This window comes from Mirounga leonina, unplaced genomic scaffold (genome assembly GCF_011800145.1).
Source record: "Mirounga leonina isolate KUSES-001 unplaced genomic scaffold, KU_Mleo_1.0 Mir_204, whole genome shotgun sequence".
Lineage (NCBI taxonomy): Eukaryota > Metazoa > Chordata > Mammalia > Carnivora > Phocidae > Mirounga > Mirounga leonina.
The window spans coordinates 8480299-8497824 of record NW_023270513.1 but is presented as its reverse complement, the minus strand read 5'-3'; the positions used below and the strand labels follow the sequence as shown (position 1 = coordinate 8497824).

The window sequence follows — 17526 nt, the reverse complement described above, 5'->3', positions numbered from 1 at the left end:
TTTGCTGTCTTTTCTATAGCAATTATCATCTGCCATTACTTTTTAACTTGGTTATATGTTTGTTTTTGGCTTTTCCTGCTCTGACTCTAGAATAGAGTATTTAAAAGAGCTTTTTGTCTGTTATTGTTACCATTGCATCCTCAATAATTAGAAGGGTGTCTGGCACATCATAGTTGATGTTCAAGAAATTTGTTAAATAAGTAAATAATGAATTCTCGGTCCCTAAGAATTCTGTCAAACTGAATTCCAAGAACTTCAAACTGCCTTGAACTAAGGCTAGTCCAGAAGTCCCAGAATCTTCACTGAAGAAGGTGACCCTTATTTTCAGCCTTGATACCACCAACTTGAGTGAGGAAGGTAACAAGCTGAGCAGTTTACCCTGGACTAACAAATGGGAGGAGTGGAGGCTTTAAAAAGTCTATAAAGTTGGAGCTTCTCCATGATAAGAAGGAAAGCTAGTTGTTATGGCCATAAAAGTCATCCCAGTCTTTGAGCCTGCCTGGCTTCCCTCACTGCCACATTTTAGGCCTCGCACTGGCTTTACTCCTCTATACTCCTAAACTTAGTACCTCTCTGGATGCTTGAGAAAGAATAGCTTCATTCCCAAATATTCAGAGAGCGAAAGAAGTGAAGCAGTAGGAAGTACATAGCTTTTTAGAAATCTGAATACAGAGTAAATTTTTACTCAGTAGTCTGTGCTTTGGCTTCCTTGTTAAAACAAACTGCTTCATAGTTTAAGAAGCATTTCACCAAGTCCTCCAGAATCAGGAGACATTTGGGGAAAGAATCCAAGCATATATGAAATGAGAACATAGATTTCCAGCTACTGCAGGCAGTTTTGGAAAAGAGGGATATATGGAAAACGCAGTGTATGTTTTGGACTCAGTGGTACACAGAGTAATGTTAAGAGTGGGACAAGAAAGTTGCAGTTGCCGAAGCCCTACCATGAGTTGAAGGATGCTGATGCTCAAGAGGACAGTCATGTCTCCCTATCCCAATCCTGCTTTAGTTATTTTAATTAACCAGATTCCTTTCCCAAGATGCAAACACCAATGGGAGGACTAAAACCTGTGGGTGGAGGAATCTCATTCACACTTTAGTATAAATCTATTCAACCTGTCATTGCCTTGACAGAGGTTTATGTATAGGTTTTGGTCCACAAAAAAGCAGTATTTCTGAAGAAGGTGAGGGAAGATGTTGGAGAGGGTCACAGGAAAGACAGCATTTGGGAAACCATAACAAATATAAGATGCAGTGGTTTAGGGGTGGAGACAGAGATGGAAGAAGGTTAATGGAGATATAAAACAACCTCTGTCTCCATTTTTTCAGAAGACTTGGCCTAGAAGGTCATGAACAACAAAACTCCTATAATTTTAAACCTGACCTAGGGTTGATCACACTGGTAATGCTTTTAGAAAAGGCAGTGTTTGCTGTCATTTCATGGGAACCAACACATAATATGGTTTATGAGATCTTAGCATTGCTTTCCCTGAGAGTTAGAAGGTATAAGGGTGATAACTGGGAATTCCCTGGGCTGCCACACTGGGACCACCACTTATTCTAGTTATTGATCAGTCAGCTATCCAGCTCCAAAATCATCTCATTGTTGTCAGATGGTCTGTTTGCCCTGACTTTCTCCAGGACTCCTAGCTGTCCTAGGGAATTTAATCAAATCTGAGTAATCAGGAATCAGCTTGGCAAGAAGCCCCAAATAAATCAAAGTCAAATTAGACAAATCAGAGAAGGTAGAAGTTAATCTTTCAGCTTGATTCCTGAAAAGTCACCCAAGGGTTTGCCGTTTACAATTCTGCATTAGTCTTCAGACAGCCTGAAAAACAAAGTATTGGAATTTACTTGAGTACAAATATAACTTAATAAGTTCTTTCTTGAAGGATGGAGAGAAAATAAAGGAAAAATGGCTCTGGGTGCCTACAAATAAAGGCAAAGTTTAATAAATAGTTGACCAAGTATAACTGCTAGATAATCCAGATATATTTATTACATTTGATGAGCATTTGAAATCCAAGTTGTAATTAAAGCTGAATTATTGCTTTTGTTTTTAAATGTAAAATAAAAATCAATTTTATATTTAATTATACATTGCATTTTGTTGGTTACATTGTTCATATGACACAAGTTTTTATTATTAGCATGTTATATTAACTATAAAAATTGAAATCACTTAAAATAAATTGAAATATGGAAAATTAAACAGAACTAAATATGGAGATTACACAAAAAATTAGTTAATTTTTTGATATATTTTATGTCAACCTGGTTAACATATCCCATTAAACTGTTTGGTGTCATCATCCTGAAATTTTATAATTTTGAGAGCCAAGGGCACAAACAAAAAGTTACATGCAGTTTATACTTTACAAGTGGGAAAGAAAGAATACTAAAAAAACAAAAAGATTACTCATACTTTGATTACTAATTTGATCTTACAACATAACCTAACAAATGAACTTAGCCTAACTTAACCTAATTTAATTGAACTGAACCTAATGCTTATACATTCTATGTATAATGTTTTCACAAGACAATATAATGCATGATTATTTTTTAGGACTTTAGATAACAAGAAAAAAGTAATGCATTTTTGAAAGTTTAGTTTTATTATTGTTCTATCGTTTTAGCACTTTTTTTTCAATGATTCCCTAACCCAGGCTCAGATTTAGTCATTTTAGTCATTTGTGTCCTGGTAAGGAGACAGATCTTACAAAAGAAACTAGGCAATTTACTGTATATCAAGCCTGGAATTGTTTTTTTCTTTCTTTCTTTCTTTAATATAAGACTCATCAACAAACAGTATTAAGTCAGGATTTGGTATTGGAGCATCCAAAAATTCTGTTCTGGGCGTGGATACTTTTGATTTACAGAATCACAATGAAAACATTCTCCTCATTCAGTAATGGTTATATAGTTTTTGGAGAATGTTACACTAGCAAATGTTAATACAAGGAGGAGAAAATAATAATTCATAATTAATCAATTGGTATAAAAATGTTGGATAGTTTCCATTAGTGATAGGGATTTATACATACAGTAACATTTGATTTAAAGGTTTCATGTAAGGGGAGTGGGTGAGGGTATGGGTGAAATAGGTGATGGGGATGATTAAGCAGTGCACTTGTGATGAGCACAGGGTGATGTATAGAATTGTTGAATCACTATATTGTATACCTGAAACAAATATAACACTGTATGTTAACTATACTGCAATTAAAATAAAATAAAATATAAAGGATTCATGTAAGAAAAAATAAGGTTACATTATGCTCATGTTTTAAACTTAAAAATCAGTATTTTTAAATCTATATATCTTCAAAAAGAAAAACAAAGGTTAATGAGAATTTTAGGAATTTGATTATTGTTTAAAATTTTTACCTTTTCTATTAATGTTTTATGGTGTTTGGGGTTTTTGTTTTGTTTTGTTTTGTTTTGTTTTTAATCACTTCCTGGCACAATTTAAGCAACTTACAAGATGCATTGTTCATGGAGGATTTACTTTAAAAGTCTTAGCATTTTTAAGTTGCCATATCATCCAAATATTTTAAAAATTAATTAATACAAATTCTCAGAATGTTTTATTGTTTTGCAATGTTTTAATTGTTTTGTCTTGTGTGTGTGTGTGAGGAATGTAGATGAGGGAATATATTTCCATTCCTTCTGACAGGAGCACCAATGTAGCACCTTTCAAGCTATATTGTGCTCAGAAGTTCTATTTACATATTTTAATATTCTTAAATCTACATTTCATCCAATAAACAGTAAAACATTTTAAAGATTATTTTATTTATTTTGTTGTTTAAGTGGGTTATAAAAAAATGTTTTATTGTCTTTTGTATATTTGTAAATATTGATTTTAATTGCTCCTGAACTAGGCACCAGTTTAGTAGCTTCCTAACTGCATTTTGATCCAAAGCATCATATGAAAGCCATGGTATTTTGCAAGTTTTACAAATGCTCAAGAAATACAAGTTTTAAATTTTTGTGTGTTTTGTTTTGTAGGGGGTTGCTTTATGAGTATTTTCACTCAATTTGGTCCTGATTTGGGCACAAATTTAGCAGATTTCTACCTGTATTGTACTCTAAAATTTCACACAAATGATACAGTATTTTTAAATTTACAGAACCTCAAAAAATAAATAAAATATAAATGCAAATGTTAGGAATTATTTTTTGTTGTTTTTATTGTTTTGTAATTTTTTTCTGAGTTTTATTTTATTGATTTGGGTTGGTTTATGTAGTTTTTTCAATATGCTCCTGACCTGGCCACAAATTTAGCAGCAATCTGGGACATTGTGCTCCAAAATTTAATATGAGAGAATAAGTGATTTAAAGTTACAGATCTCTACTCTCCACCCAAAAAAACATTAAGAAAGTTTTAAGAAAGATTTTTAAATGTGTTTTATTGTTTTATTTTTTGCTAATATTTTGTTGTTAATTTTTTTTTTTTCAATTTGCTCCTGACCTGGGCACAAATGCAGCAGTATTCTGGCTGCATTGTGCTCCAAAGTTTTATATGAAGAATATTTTATAGAATCAGTCTCTCAAAAGAAAGATAATTGGAAATTAAGAAAAAATGTTGGTGTTGCTAGTTTTTTAATGGATATTTGTTGTTTGTTTTATGTGATTTTCTATTTTGTACTTATTTGGGGCACACATTTAGCAGCTTTCTGGATTTGAAGTTTCATATGGAAATTTTAATGTAGTATAAAAAAAAGGAAGATTTTTTTTTTTTAAAATGACACTGCTGGGACCTGCAAATGTGTGAATCCAGTTACTTTTGTTTCTTCCCATCCATATTCAGGCAAACACAATTTATGTTTCTACTTTCAAAATATATACAATAAATTTTACCAGCTCTTTTAAATTTGACACATTTCTTATTAATAATGTTAGGCTAAAATATGTTCTTGAGCTAAAATATACTCTATGACAATACAAAAATGGAAAAAAAGACTCACATGTATCAGTAGTAACACAAAGTTTTTTTTTTAAATAATCCCTGAATTTGTTCTATATTTATAGGCCCAACCTAATTACCAAATATTACCAAAGTGGAAATATCTTTAAAAAAAAATTTAAAATAATCTCCATATCACTAAAGTCAAGGCCACTGGCTACTCATATAATGTGATACAATGAAATTACAACACAGCAGAAGAGTTTGGCAATCTCTTTTGGTTGTTGTAATTAGACCTGACCTATAATTATTGAACAAAACAGCATATGCACAATAAACATTCAAATAAATGTATCTGACTGTATTCAGTACATTAATCTGTTTTCAGTATCATTAGCTTCAAACTGTCTTGTTCATAGCATAGGAAAAATCATAAGAAAGACCATATCTGGACCTAAAGACAGTTCTCATTACCTAAAAGGTGGATTCTAACATCAGTTCACCACCATTATGTGTTGTTTGATCACTAATCTCTTCTTGAATAGCTGGAAGGGAAGGCTTTGTGGTTAGAGGTGTTTCAGTCTTAAACAGGGACTCCATCTTGATATGGGTATTGATGTAGAAGGACTTCTGAAAAGACTCAAGGGTGAAGTAATAGATAAAAGGGTCAAAGCAACAGTTCAGAGTTGCAAGGCACAAGGTGATTGGGTACATAATCTTTGCAAATCTTTCCAACAAGCAATTAGTAATGGCTTGGGAGCGCACTAGGGCATACAGGAAGAGGACAGAGTTATAGGGTACAAAGCATACCATAAAGACTGCCATATGCACTGTGATCATCTTCAGCACTTTTTTCTTATTGGTCCCGATTTGAGACAGTGTAGCAGGCTTGCGAAGGGTTCTTAGCACCACAGAAGAGCAAGAGACATTCAATATCAGAGGAATGATGAAACCAACAACTTCAATAAATATGGTGATCTTGGACAGATAAGTCTTCCAGACACGTTTGGAGAAGCCCTCAAAGCAGGTGGTGGTTGCATTGTTGACATTAGTGGTGGAGAACAAAGAAGCTGAAATACCACCACTAAGGACTAGGATCCAGACTCCAGCACATACAATGGCAGAATTCCTCCTTGTCCTAATGGTACGAGATCGGAAGGGATAAACAATGGCCAGGAAACGATCCACGCTAATACAGGTGAGGAATAGCATGCTCCCATAGATGTTGGTGAGGAATGCAGTCCCAGAGATCTTGCAAAGGGTGTCACCAAAAGGCCAGTGACGGTTGAAATTGTAAAATATTTTGAAAGGTAGAGTGCAGACAAAGAGCAAATCAGAAAGGGCCAGATTGGTGATGAAAATAGCAGTCTCACTTCTCATTTTCATGCGGAAGCAGAAGACAAACAGAGAGGCACTGTTGGTTATCAGACCCAGGATGAATACAACACTGTAGACAGCACCATTTAGATTATACTTGAAGGAATCATCAACAATGCAAGTATTATTGGCAGTAGCATTGCCTAACCTGGGTCTGAAGCTTGAATTTAAATCTTGAAATTGAAAGTCAATGAATCTTCTGTCACCCATTGATTTTTTTTTTTTTTTCAGAAGGCCTGCTGGCTGCAGGGTTCACCACTTTGAGACTAGAGACTGGTAAGAAATATTTTCCTCCTATGGGAGACAAGATGGAATGAATAATCAAATCTGCCTTCCATTCATTTCTATGGAGTAAAAGATACCCTGTCTACCCAGAATGGAAACAATATGCACATTCAACTGGTTTGACAAGTACATTTTGAGCACCAACCATATCTTAAAAGGTACTATAAGAGTATGTTGCAGGATTGGGAGAGATCACACTCAATATAATATATGCAATACCATATGTAGCATTGCAATGAACAGGAATAAGAGACTAAACAGCAATGGAGGAGACTAACAGCAATGGGGGGCTGGGGATGGAGACTAAACAGCAATGGGGGATGGGGATGGGGATACATTTAACTCTGATAGTTAAAATGACACTAATAATTTGAAATGCATATGGAGTTTTTTAATTTTCAAAAAATGCATTTTATTTGATTCCCAAAGGAACACCATAAGGTAGGCAAGAAAGGAATTTATCACCATATTACAGGAGAAGAAACTGAAGTTTATGTAATTTAGAATTACAATGTCAGAATTAGAAGAATGTGTAAATGGTACCGTCAGAACCAGAATTCAGGTTTTTCATTCCTAACCAAAGAATTGTTAAACTTATCTAAATTATATTGTCTCTCTTCCAATACTAGTAAACCTCATTGTCTGAATATTAGTTCTATTGCATGAGACTACAGGTCGATATGGGACCTCCAGGACATGCTCTTAAAGAAGTTATGACTAAACTTCTGAAGTAAATTATTGATTCACCTTTTTCTTCTAAAACGTGAGTTCAGAGAGCAAGGATCCTTCAGTTGATTAAAGCTTCTGGTGAAAAGATTTTTCACAGTATTACATAGCCTTTCTAGGGTGATAATTCAAATAAAAATCTCAGAGTTTCCCTCTTGCAGATTGTAGTTCCCTCTCCAAGTTTTTCTCTTCTAGATGCCTAGCCTAGGATGTCTTCTTCTCCCCTTCCCACTGCCCAATCCGTTACTTTCATGTCTTCAGCTCCTAAAGTGGCCCTAATCAATAAAAACTTTTCTGGCTGAATACAAGTGAAGTGTGAAAAGTAGATTTGACTTAAATGCCTATCTCCCTGTCCCACTATATACTTCTGATCTGATCAGTAACCAGCCCTTTGCTTGCCACTGCTTATACATGTGGCAGTCATTAACTTAATCATCTTTGTTGGGTATCTGGGCTAACATTGTTCAAAACTGCATATAGAAATCTTACTAACTTTCTAGGTTAACAGCTGCCATAGGAACTGTCTTTTGAATTCTCTGTAATATACTATGGACAAGTAACTGCGGAATGAATTCTTTTCAATGAGGAGGATATGGAGTAAAAGTGGTCTTCACTCCCTGACATAACCAATAATGGATTTTCACATGATTATATTTTAAAATGTGAAAGGCATTTTTCTGAAGTGATTTCTCCTTACATTACTCTTTCCTTCCAACTCCCAGGGAACAGGTTAAAGGGCCACTCTTTGTAACAGAGAAGGGAGTGGAGGAAGGAATCTGCCTGAGATATAGAGGCCTGAAGTTACTTCAACCAGCGTTTGGATTGAGAAAAAAAAATGATTTGAGAAAAAAAAATTCACTCACTGCAGTGCCTAGAGGGAGAAATGGCCTTGGAGAGATGACTTATGGGATGTAAATCAAAGAGTTGTCACTTTTAATAGCTAAAGTTCTCAAGTTAAGATTGGAAACTTGTTATTTCTCAATTCTCATGCAAAAAAATCTTTATGGAGTGCCTCCCCTGAGCCTAACACTGCACTAAGATCATATTCGTTCTTGGCCATTTCATCCCACAGGCCCAGCTCAATGTCTGCCACAATCAACCTTGATATGTAAAAGCAAAGCATAGTAAGAACCTTGACCAAGTAAGGTCCAAGAGGGGAAAAAAACAGACAGTGAAGAAATAAAAATAGGTGAGAAGAGCAAAAGAGGAGATGGGAAAGAAAGTAGCAAAGAAATTACAACTGAAGAATTGAGAGAATGAGAAGAAGAAAAGGTGAAAGAAAGAGGACCTTGCTGGGGAGAGGTCAGTACTGCTATCTAATTTGTATTTAGGACCTTGGGAGGTATTTCTGGTTCACAATTCCTCAATTCTTCTCTACTACTTTGCTTCATCTCACTCCTTCTAGTTTTCTCAGAAAGAACAGTATGCAATCACTATGTTTAAGGTCACTGAAGCTGATCAGCAAAAACAGGAAGAGTCTGAAAAATCTCAGTTAATGGGGTTCATATCTCACTTGGGGAACTGTAGACCTAAGTTTCTGCAGATTCTTTCACCAATGGGATGGCAGAAGGAAAAAGAGAATGGCAAACTTCTCAACTGCTTAAACCACTTTATATACTATTTTAACACCTACCACTCACTACCCATTAGTCTGGATGCCATTTTTTTAATTGTTAAAAGAAATAAAGAGAGTCAAAAATATTCCTGTAATGTAATTACACATTCTAAAGAAATTAAGGGACTGAAAAATCCCTAATATTAAAGCCAAGCTTCATTCATTCTAATCTGCTTGCACCTGCCTTTTACAATAAGTACTGCCAATAAGATTTGGAAAATGTTTTCATAATAGATGTCTTTTCACCTGTACCCAGAGTTCCTCCACTCTGTCCACTGATAACCTTTCTACACAGCATGCTTCTAGCTCACTGGCTATTATTTTGTACTACCCAGGATTGTGTGTTTCAAATAGGTGAAATTTGTCTCCCTGGTTTTCCATTCAGTTTTATGTCTCCCAGAACATATACACTATACCAACAACAGGCAGTCTGGCACTTCTGCTCTGCTGCTTTGAGGAACCAAATCCTGTGGGATAGAAAGGACCACAGACAAGAAAGCTTTACAGTCTCAATCCTGAAGACAGGGCATGGGAAAACTGTCACTAAGGCCCTATTCATAACTTCCCTTTGCTTGAACACATAGCACCTTTGCTGTCTAGCAGTAAGGGTGTGGTTCTGGGACTTAACACAGCATTGGAAGCAAGGAGTTCTATTTCTGACCCAGACACTAGTTCACTCTGTAACTTGACTATACTGTTTCTCTTCCCTGTATAAACATTACCTCTGAGTCTCCCAGCTGAGACTAAGAAGATTCAACAGGGCTTGTGAGTAGCTTTATGAGTTTGCCAGTATTCAGTCCTACCTAATCACAAAGAAACATTATAGAAGATCTTTTTTCCTTCTTTTCTCTGACACAACTAGACACTTATGTCTCTGTCTTTCTTGGTAAGCCGAATTTACCAAGCAACACATCTTTCTCCTAACACCATGTATACCTTATACCTCAGAAAGCCCCCTTTGAATTTCAACCTTTACACAATTTTCTCATAATATAACAATCCAGGAGGGTGCCCTCAAAAGGACTATCTCCCTTTGAGCTATGGTTAAAAAATCAGAGAGTTGGGGCGCCTGGGTGGCTCAGTTGGTTAAGCGACTGCCTTCGGCTCAGGCCATGATCCTGGAGTCCCGGGATCGAGTCCCGCATCGGACTCCCTGCTCGGCAGGGAGTCTGCTTCTCCCTCTGACCCTCCTCCCTCTCATGCTCTCTGTCTCTCATTCTCTCTCTCTCAAATAAATAAATAAAATCTTTAAAAAAAAAATCAGAGAGTCATTTGACTCTCAAGCTGATTCTAAAGGAGAATCAATGATATTCAAAAAACAAGTTCTCTTCTGACTGACTTCCTTTCTTTTGACCAAAAGAAACTTTTTTAACCACTAGATTTTCATAAATGGCTAATATGCTGTGCACTGAATGAAGGCAAGGGGCCAACATGAGCTTCAGATGAGATGAAGAAGAAAAAATACAGGCTGATTCAGTTAATTAACTATTCCACTGCAAGTAGCATGGTACTATTGTCTTGTAAAGACCTTTGCATCCAATCACTCCAATAACTAATCACTTAGGGGGTTCAGAGTACTAGGTGGATGTATTTTCACTGACAATGAGCAGGAGGCAGATCACCCGAAGGTTGACCAAAGGGAAATCTGACCCTCAATGAATTTTTAACTTTGACCTACACATATGGACCCAATTTGAACAGTTCATAGTAGTGTTCACATTTTTAAAAAACTTCTAATAATGATGAAATATACCATGTTTGGGGGCTTTGGGGCTCCTGGAGGAAGTGGAGTTAGCTTTTTGGCCCTACAGAGATGAATACCTAAATCACTTCACTAAATGCTAAACTTTCAGACACTAAATGCTAAACTTTCAGATGGTAACATTGAAAACAAAGTTCTAACTCCTGGCATATTCCCAGTAGCCTAGAAAGCCTGGCTTACTTTTGTTCCCTACAGAAGACAGTCCAGAGTTTAGGAAGACAAGGCCTTGAAGGCAGAGTATACTCAAATTCTCTTACCTTGCTCCGGTTTTGTTTTTGTTTTTTTTTTTTTTAAGATTTTATTTATTTTTGACAGAGAGAGAGAGTGTACAAGCAGGGGAAGCAGCAGGCAGAGGGAGAGGGAGAAGCAGGCTCCCTGGGGCTCGATCCCAGAGTCCTGGGATCATGACCTGAGCCAAAGGCAGATGCTTAATGGTCTGAGCCACCCAGGCGCCCCACCTTGCTCCGTTTTTATTGAGCTTGGGTCAGGTCAGAGTGCTTCTGATCCTCAGAGAATTTCCTCTTTCTACTCTGGTTGAAGCTTAGGAACACTGACAATAGTTTTCAGAGGAAGCCAAAACCTATTGTGTCCTTGCCTATAAATATCTAGCAGTGAAGCAAGCTAAAAAATACAAAAATGTTGCAAAAAAATACAGATCAAAACCATTCTGCTGGAGTAATAGGGAATATGTCCAGACTGCTGCTTCTCAGATGAGAGTGGCTGCTAACAGATAAGACCAAGTCACAGGCGAGGGTTTTAGAGGGGAGGGGTGTGGGGGGATGGGTTAGCCTGGTGATGGGTATTAAGGAGGTATTGCACGGAGCACTGGGTGTTATATGAAAACAGTGAATCATGGAACACTACATCAAAAACTAATGATGTACTCCATGGTGACGGACATAACATAATAAAATTAAATTAAATTAAAAAAAAGACCAAGTCACAGGCATAGGTCACCATCATACACATGGTTCTAATTGATGTTCCTATGCATTGGTTGATGTTTCATAATAATTTTTAAAATACAACTTAGTCTTATGGCATTAATAATATGGAGGAGACCATAAGTAAATATTTTACTCCAGAGCTGAGCTGGGAAATTGATCTCTATCACATTTCATGCCAAGCAAGCCAGGCTGTGCATCAAATGTTCAGATTGATAAGCTTCATTTAGTTTTGATGAAGGAAATATCCTTTTAAAAATCACATCTCTGTGTTGACTTTGATTTGCACTGAGATTATTATGGCTGTTTTGCCTCCTCACTTTGAGAAGAGGAGGAAATTGACACAGGCCCTAATCTGAGCAGATCCTATCCTCAGTGATTAACTTGATTTTTTTCAGTAAAATAATCCAGGCTCCCACTAACCCTTCACCTAATGACACAGTCTAATCTTTGAAAAATAATACTGTTTAGTCCTCAACATGATGGGGCCAAAGATTGCATCAACCCTACTAAAGTAGAATTTTCCCTAACAGTTATAGAGTAAGAGAACTGCAGAGAAATTGCTCAACCTAATATTATGAAATTGTCTAGAGTCTTGAGATTCAACATCATCTCAGAAGAAGCCCCAGACCATTTGGGAAACATTCTGGGTGTTCCTAAAAGAGTGCATTTCCAAATTCTGTGAGGTTCATACATGCCAACTGGGAATTTGGCTTTATTACACATATTTAAACAAGTAAATTAGTTATCAATTTGCATACCAATTCATCTGACATACTTGGATACTGATTTTGAAATATGAGTAAAAAATATGTCTCCTATCTCTAAAGGTATATACCAATGGCACAGAGGGCTTAAATCAAAGGATCTATATACATCTACACCAAAATTGTCTGAATTACAATAAACAATTACAATGACTCCATTCATTCTGGAGTTTTGGGTCTTATCATCTACAATAAATTGGAAGCATTGGTTACAAAAAAAGAAGTTGGAGAATGAAATTAAGAATTTTGGAGAAAGTTATTACCAGGAGAGTAGTACTCACCATATCAGTTCAAACCAAGCTCTAGCACCAATTTTATCCAAGACTTGGGTAATCAATGAACTTTCTGAAGATACTATTGTTAGGGATTTCCTCCAATGAATGCTATGAAATAGAATTAGTCACAGTAGTGTGCCATGGAGAGACCTTTCCAATAACATATATACCAAAATTATAAGGAAAAGAAATTTATTATATGATATAAATCAGAGTAAATTAAAGCCAACATATTTTAAAATGGTACCTAAATGTTTTGGATTTTTTTATTACAGAATTGCAGATAACATTTTATTTTTCACACCTGTCACTGATAAGCCATATTTTATTAGTTATATCAACAAACATAAAGTCCATAAGTCTGTATTACCTATAATCATTAAAGATAACTAGTGACAAAAGGCATAAAAATACTTCATCACTTCCATAAGGCAATACATTACATTAAAAATAATTGAACAAAGGAGATTTATATTTTTTGGCCTGAAATTATATTGGTTCTTTATTTTTTTTTTTCTTTTCTTTTTCTCTGGCAAAAACTGTTACTATTGGACAGGGGCCTTGATAGGGGAAGAGGAAAGAAGAGTGGAACAACAGGTGGAGACCACACTGCCTTGGCTCTAACCTGCTAGATTTCTTTCTCCCCTAAACTACAGTGATATGAGCAAGGCTTCAATTGCTGGGTATTAGCACACTGACAACCACTGCTGCTTCTACTAGAATGTTCTAGGCCTAGCATATTCTGTAACATCTTCAAATCACAGCTCTGCCCAAAGTCCTGGTATAGAACTAGAAATACTCAGCAAAGGAATTCTTACAAGTAGCACCAGCATTTGAACACTACTCATTTACTGCCTGTAAAGTAGAATCATCTGCTAGTGCCAAACTTACACTATGGTCACATCTCACCCTCTTCTGAACAAAAGTGGCCTAAAAAAGCAGACTGGTAAATAAAACTCTTAACTCTCCCGAAATAATTTTTCCCTAATCTAAGAGAACCAAAACAAAAGAAAACAAAAAAATGAAGTCATTAAACAATCTAAAATATATTTGAAATCACCTTAATATTAAGGGGAATTGATTTTCACACTCCTCCAGAAAGCAGTATTTTTGAAATAAAATAAATATCATTTTACTGGCTTATGTTAAGGGAAGACAAAAACATTAACATTCTTTTATGGCTTTCACAACTGATACAGATTTTTAAGAAAACTTCTTTTTATTTGGAATACAAGCAAACTAGGAAGTTCAAATACCCAGAGGTTTTCATATTTACTATTAATTCAATGTGGCCACATCCAGCCCCATCACTAACTAACTGTGTGATAGCAAGTCACAGTCCTTTCTGGACCTCAGTTTCTATTCTCCTTCCACCTTCGGCTTTGATTGACAGCAGCCTTTAACTGATGCTATTGTCAGTGGCCTTACAGGCTATTCTCTCCTATCAGTTGTTTCCATCTGCTCCCATTTATTTCTGCAAAAAATAATAATAATCCCTCAAAATCTGAGATAAAGGAAATTAATATTTATTAGACTCAATAAAACTATTGCTAGATTTATTTCATTTATTTTTAATTGAAGTATAACTGACATACAACATTGTATTAGTTTCATGTGTACAACACAATGATTCAATATTTGTATATATTGCAAAATGTTCACCACAATAAATCTAACTAACATGTGTTACCATACATAGTTTAGATTTATTTTAATTTCAGAAGCAAATATTGCTAATTAGTGCAAGGAGCTAAGAATCACAGATCAAGATGTCATTATATCCTAAAGTCTTCCTAATGCCCTCTTTTTCCTCATTCCCTTTGTGCCCATATCAGCAGGCGTATTGACTCTAATTGTGTCGGTTTTAATCCTCAACCTTTTCCACCTGTCCCCCAGTTATCTCTCTTCTCTGCCAAAGTACTTTAGAACATAACTATATAGAATCAATAGACTACCTAACCTATGCATGTTCTAATAACCAATTACTTACCTACTAAAAGTGAGGCTGGATTTCCAGTGGTAGGTGGCCTCCTATTAAATTCTCAATTTCCAGTACTAAAATTCACAACTATATTATAGGGTTTTTTTCCCTCCCCCTTAAGAAGGCCAAGATCAGACTATACATGATAACCATACACAGTAAAAAAAAAAAAAAAAAAAAAAAAAAAAGACAACTACACAGTTAGGCCCTGACCACACCACAGCAAGGGCAACAATTATCACTGTATTTTCTCTCAAAGGAAACTGAATAAATGAAGCCTTAGCTAAGCTTGGCCTGAGTGTTCTTGCAAGGCATCTTCCCATTCCTCCCTTTAACTCACAGAGAGTACAAATTCTGAAAGGCTAGTCTGATTGTTCCAGTAGGACATTCATTCACATCTCTGATTGGCAGGAAATGCTTTAGAGTGTAGATGCCATCAAGTGTTTCAGCTGAACTCATCCTTTTTAGCAAGAGTGCAACTTTTCATCTGTGACATGGCAAAAGGATTTACAATCTATGTTAATGGGGTATGTTTGGAATTTTGTTCTGAAAAATAAACATGTTTCAAAGCCGCTGGATAATCTGGAGCTTAGGCTATTATTGTTGTCTTCATGTTACTCAAATAAAAAGAAAAATGGTATAATTTGGTAAAATAGCAAAGTGAATAATCCCACCAAGCTCTAAATGTTCTAATCTTTGGATTCATCTGGTCTTTTCCATGCTTAAATAATGATGAATTACACTGCTATATTTCCTAAAGCAAAATAACTAAAACACAATATTTATCAGTTCAACAAGATCTTGTTACTAAAAGTCTTTAAAATATCCAACATATATAAAAAGTTTTAAATGACACATTATTGCATTTGTTTGGAAAACAGTGATTAATTTCACATATAATAGCAAATTCAACTTATGCCAGAATTAGTTTTTCATTTAAACATGTTTCTTCTTTTATGGTCAAGTTCATGAATTATTCAGCATAGCAAATGTCACATTTTCCATAAATCAATTAAGCATCAAAGGCATACCGCCACACATAGTTTTACTAGAAGAAACCTCATCATAATAGAAACCACATTAGCTCACAATCAATTGTAAACCAAAGAAATACAAAGCTAGCCAAAAGAATTTCTAAATTACTCTGATTTTAAATATGCTCTTTAGGACAACTGTATTTACGTGAAACAACAGCCTGAAAATCCAGTACTCTTCCACTGAAGCAGTATTATTGCCAAAACAATAGAAATTATTGCTTTTTTTTAAAAAAACCATTCAACACAAGGATCCCTGCTCAGCACTTCAGAGTTGAAGTCTAACTTCTTTCCCCAAACACTCAAAGCATCAGTGATTCTGCTGAAGTTTGTTATGCCGTCCCCCCGCCCCCAAACGCCCAAATCAAATCTTTCTCAAAGAGACTTACCCCAAGAAAGAGTGTGCAAGATGAAAGAATGTGCTCATGCCTGTAGACAATTAGCTAATAAACATGTAAATGGACAACTTGCACTTTAGAAGTGCATATTTTAATCCATATTTTTTTACAGGGAAAGGTTCGCCCAGCCCAAAGTAACAGACTCTGGGCTGCCGAAGCTTCTTACAACAAACCGCTCATTCTGAAAATGTGAGCTTATTTACATTTATCTCTTTTCTTTGTTAAGGAATGGCTCTCTTGAATGCGGTAGCCGGCATGCCTTTAAGAAACAGGACACAAGAAAAGGCCCAAAGTCCGGGCGGGAGCGAAGGCTGGGGGAACTCTTGGGGGTCTCAGTAGGAAATGCTTTTCATTGGATAAGGAGGCATTATTAGGAGCCGAGATCCCGCCCAATCCCCTGTGCTCCATCGTTTCCTTAGTCACCAATCACTGGACTGAAGAAGTTTTTCCTTAAAGAGCATTGCCCAGGAAAAGCAGTTTTCACAGTCAAGAATTAGCAGCTTAAGTGCCACTTAACAATATAAAAAGTGTCTTTCCTGACCAATCAATCCACAGAGAAAGCCTGTGTGCTTGTTTTTGCTGCAGGACGGCTAACTCTTTACAATTCTAATGGGTAGGAGGAGACAAAACTTCAAACTGGGAGGAGTGTTTTAATTACGAGCAGCCCATATTTGTTCCAACTTGTTTAAAATAATTACAGCAACAATATTTAATAATAATAAGCAGGAGGCAGGGAAAGGCAAAAGTGAATGATACCATTAATGTATTCCTATTATACTATGCAAAATTAAATCTCCCACAAACACACACACACAAACAATACTATACTCACTTAAGCCAGTGAAGTGTCCTCAGTTGGAGATGTGCTGGGGTCCCCAGAGCTCTAATACCCACCTTCCATGGACTTCAGAGTGTTCTGTGGCAAAAGGAGGGTCTACAGTCTACATTTCTCTTAAATAACCGCCTGGCAGGAAGTCTAATTCATGAAATTTTCAGAGGTTTTCCTTAAACCAAAATAAATAGTACAGATGCAATCTGTTTATAATGGGGAGTTATCTTCAACTGCATACCTCCTCCTCCCTCTTGGCAAGTTCTTTCCCTATAGGGTGACTGCCTTGGTTACCCACCCTTTTTTTCTTTTTCCTCCTTCCTTTCTTCTCTCTGGTCCGAATTTGTTGCAGAAATTCAGTCATCCATATGTAACTTCACTGCTAGCCCTTCCCCTCCACCAAGGCCCCCCTTCTATCCTCTACCTCCACCCACTGCCAACATTACCACCAACAGCAATGAAACTCTTGGGTCAGGGATAAGGTGCTTTCTATCTCTGGCAGAGCCATGCCCCTGGAGATATGAGTGATCCTCTGCCTGCTTCAAAACTTCAGTCTGCATAATTAGCTGCCTCCCAAATAAGCCATGCTTCAAGTTTGTTTATTCTACCTCTCTTCAGCTC

The 17526-nt window shown here is 36.2% G+C and overlaps 1 protein-coding gene across 2 annotated transcripts; it reads right to left on the bottom strand.

The window, feature by feature from the left end:
- Window positions 1-4203: 4203 nt before the first annotated feature.
- On the bottom strand, window positions 4204-16353 carry LPAR4 (lysophosphatidic acid receptor 4). Of its 2 annotated transcripts, none has more exons than XM_035028797.1 (2): window positions 16068-16353; window positions 4204-6583 (listed from the first exon to the last, which is right to left on the bottom strand). In XM_035028797.1, the coding sequence occupies exon 2, from the start codon at window positions 6497-6499 to the stop codon at window positions 5387-5389; it is 1113 nt and encodes a 370-aa protein (XP_034884688.1). In that variant the 5' UTR covers window positions 6500-6583; window positions 16068-16353; the 3' UTR covers window positions 4204-5386. The 2 variants fall into 2 exon arrangements, with proteins under 2 accessions (XP_034884688.1, XP_034884689.1); XM_035028798.1 differs by lacking the exon at window positions 16068-16353 and adding an exon at window positions 12670-12704.
- Window positions 16354-17526: the final 1173 nt, after the last annotated feature.

Coding starts and splice junctions, on each gene's coding strand:
- LPAR4 (XM_035028797.1), bottom strand. CDS start 6,499: ATGGGTGACAGAAGATTCATTGACTTTCAATTTCAAGATTTAAATTCA.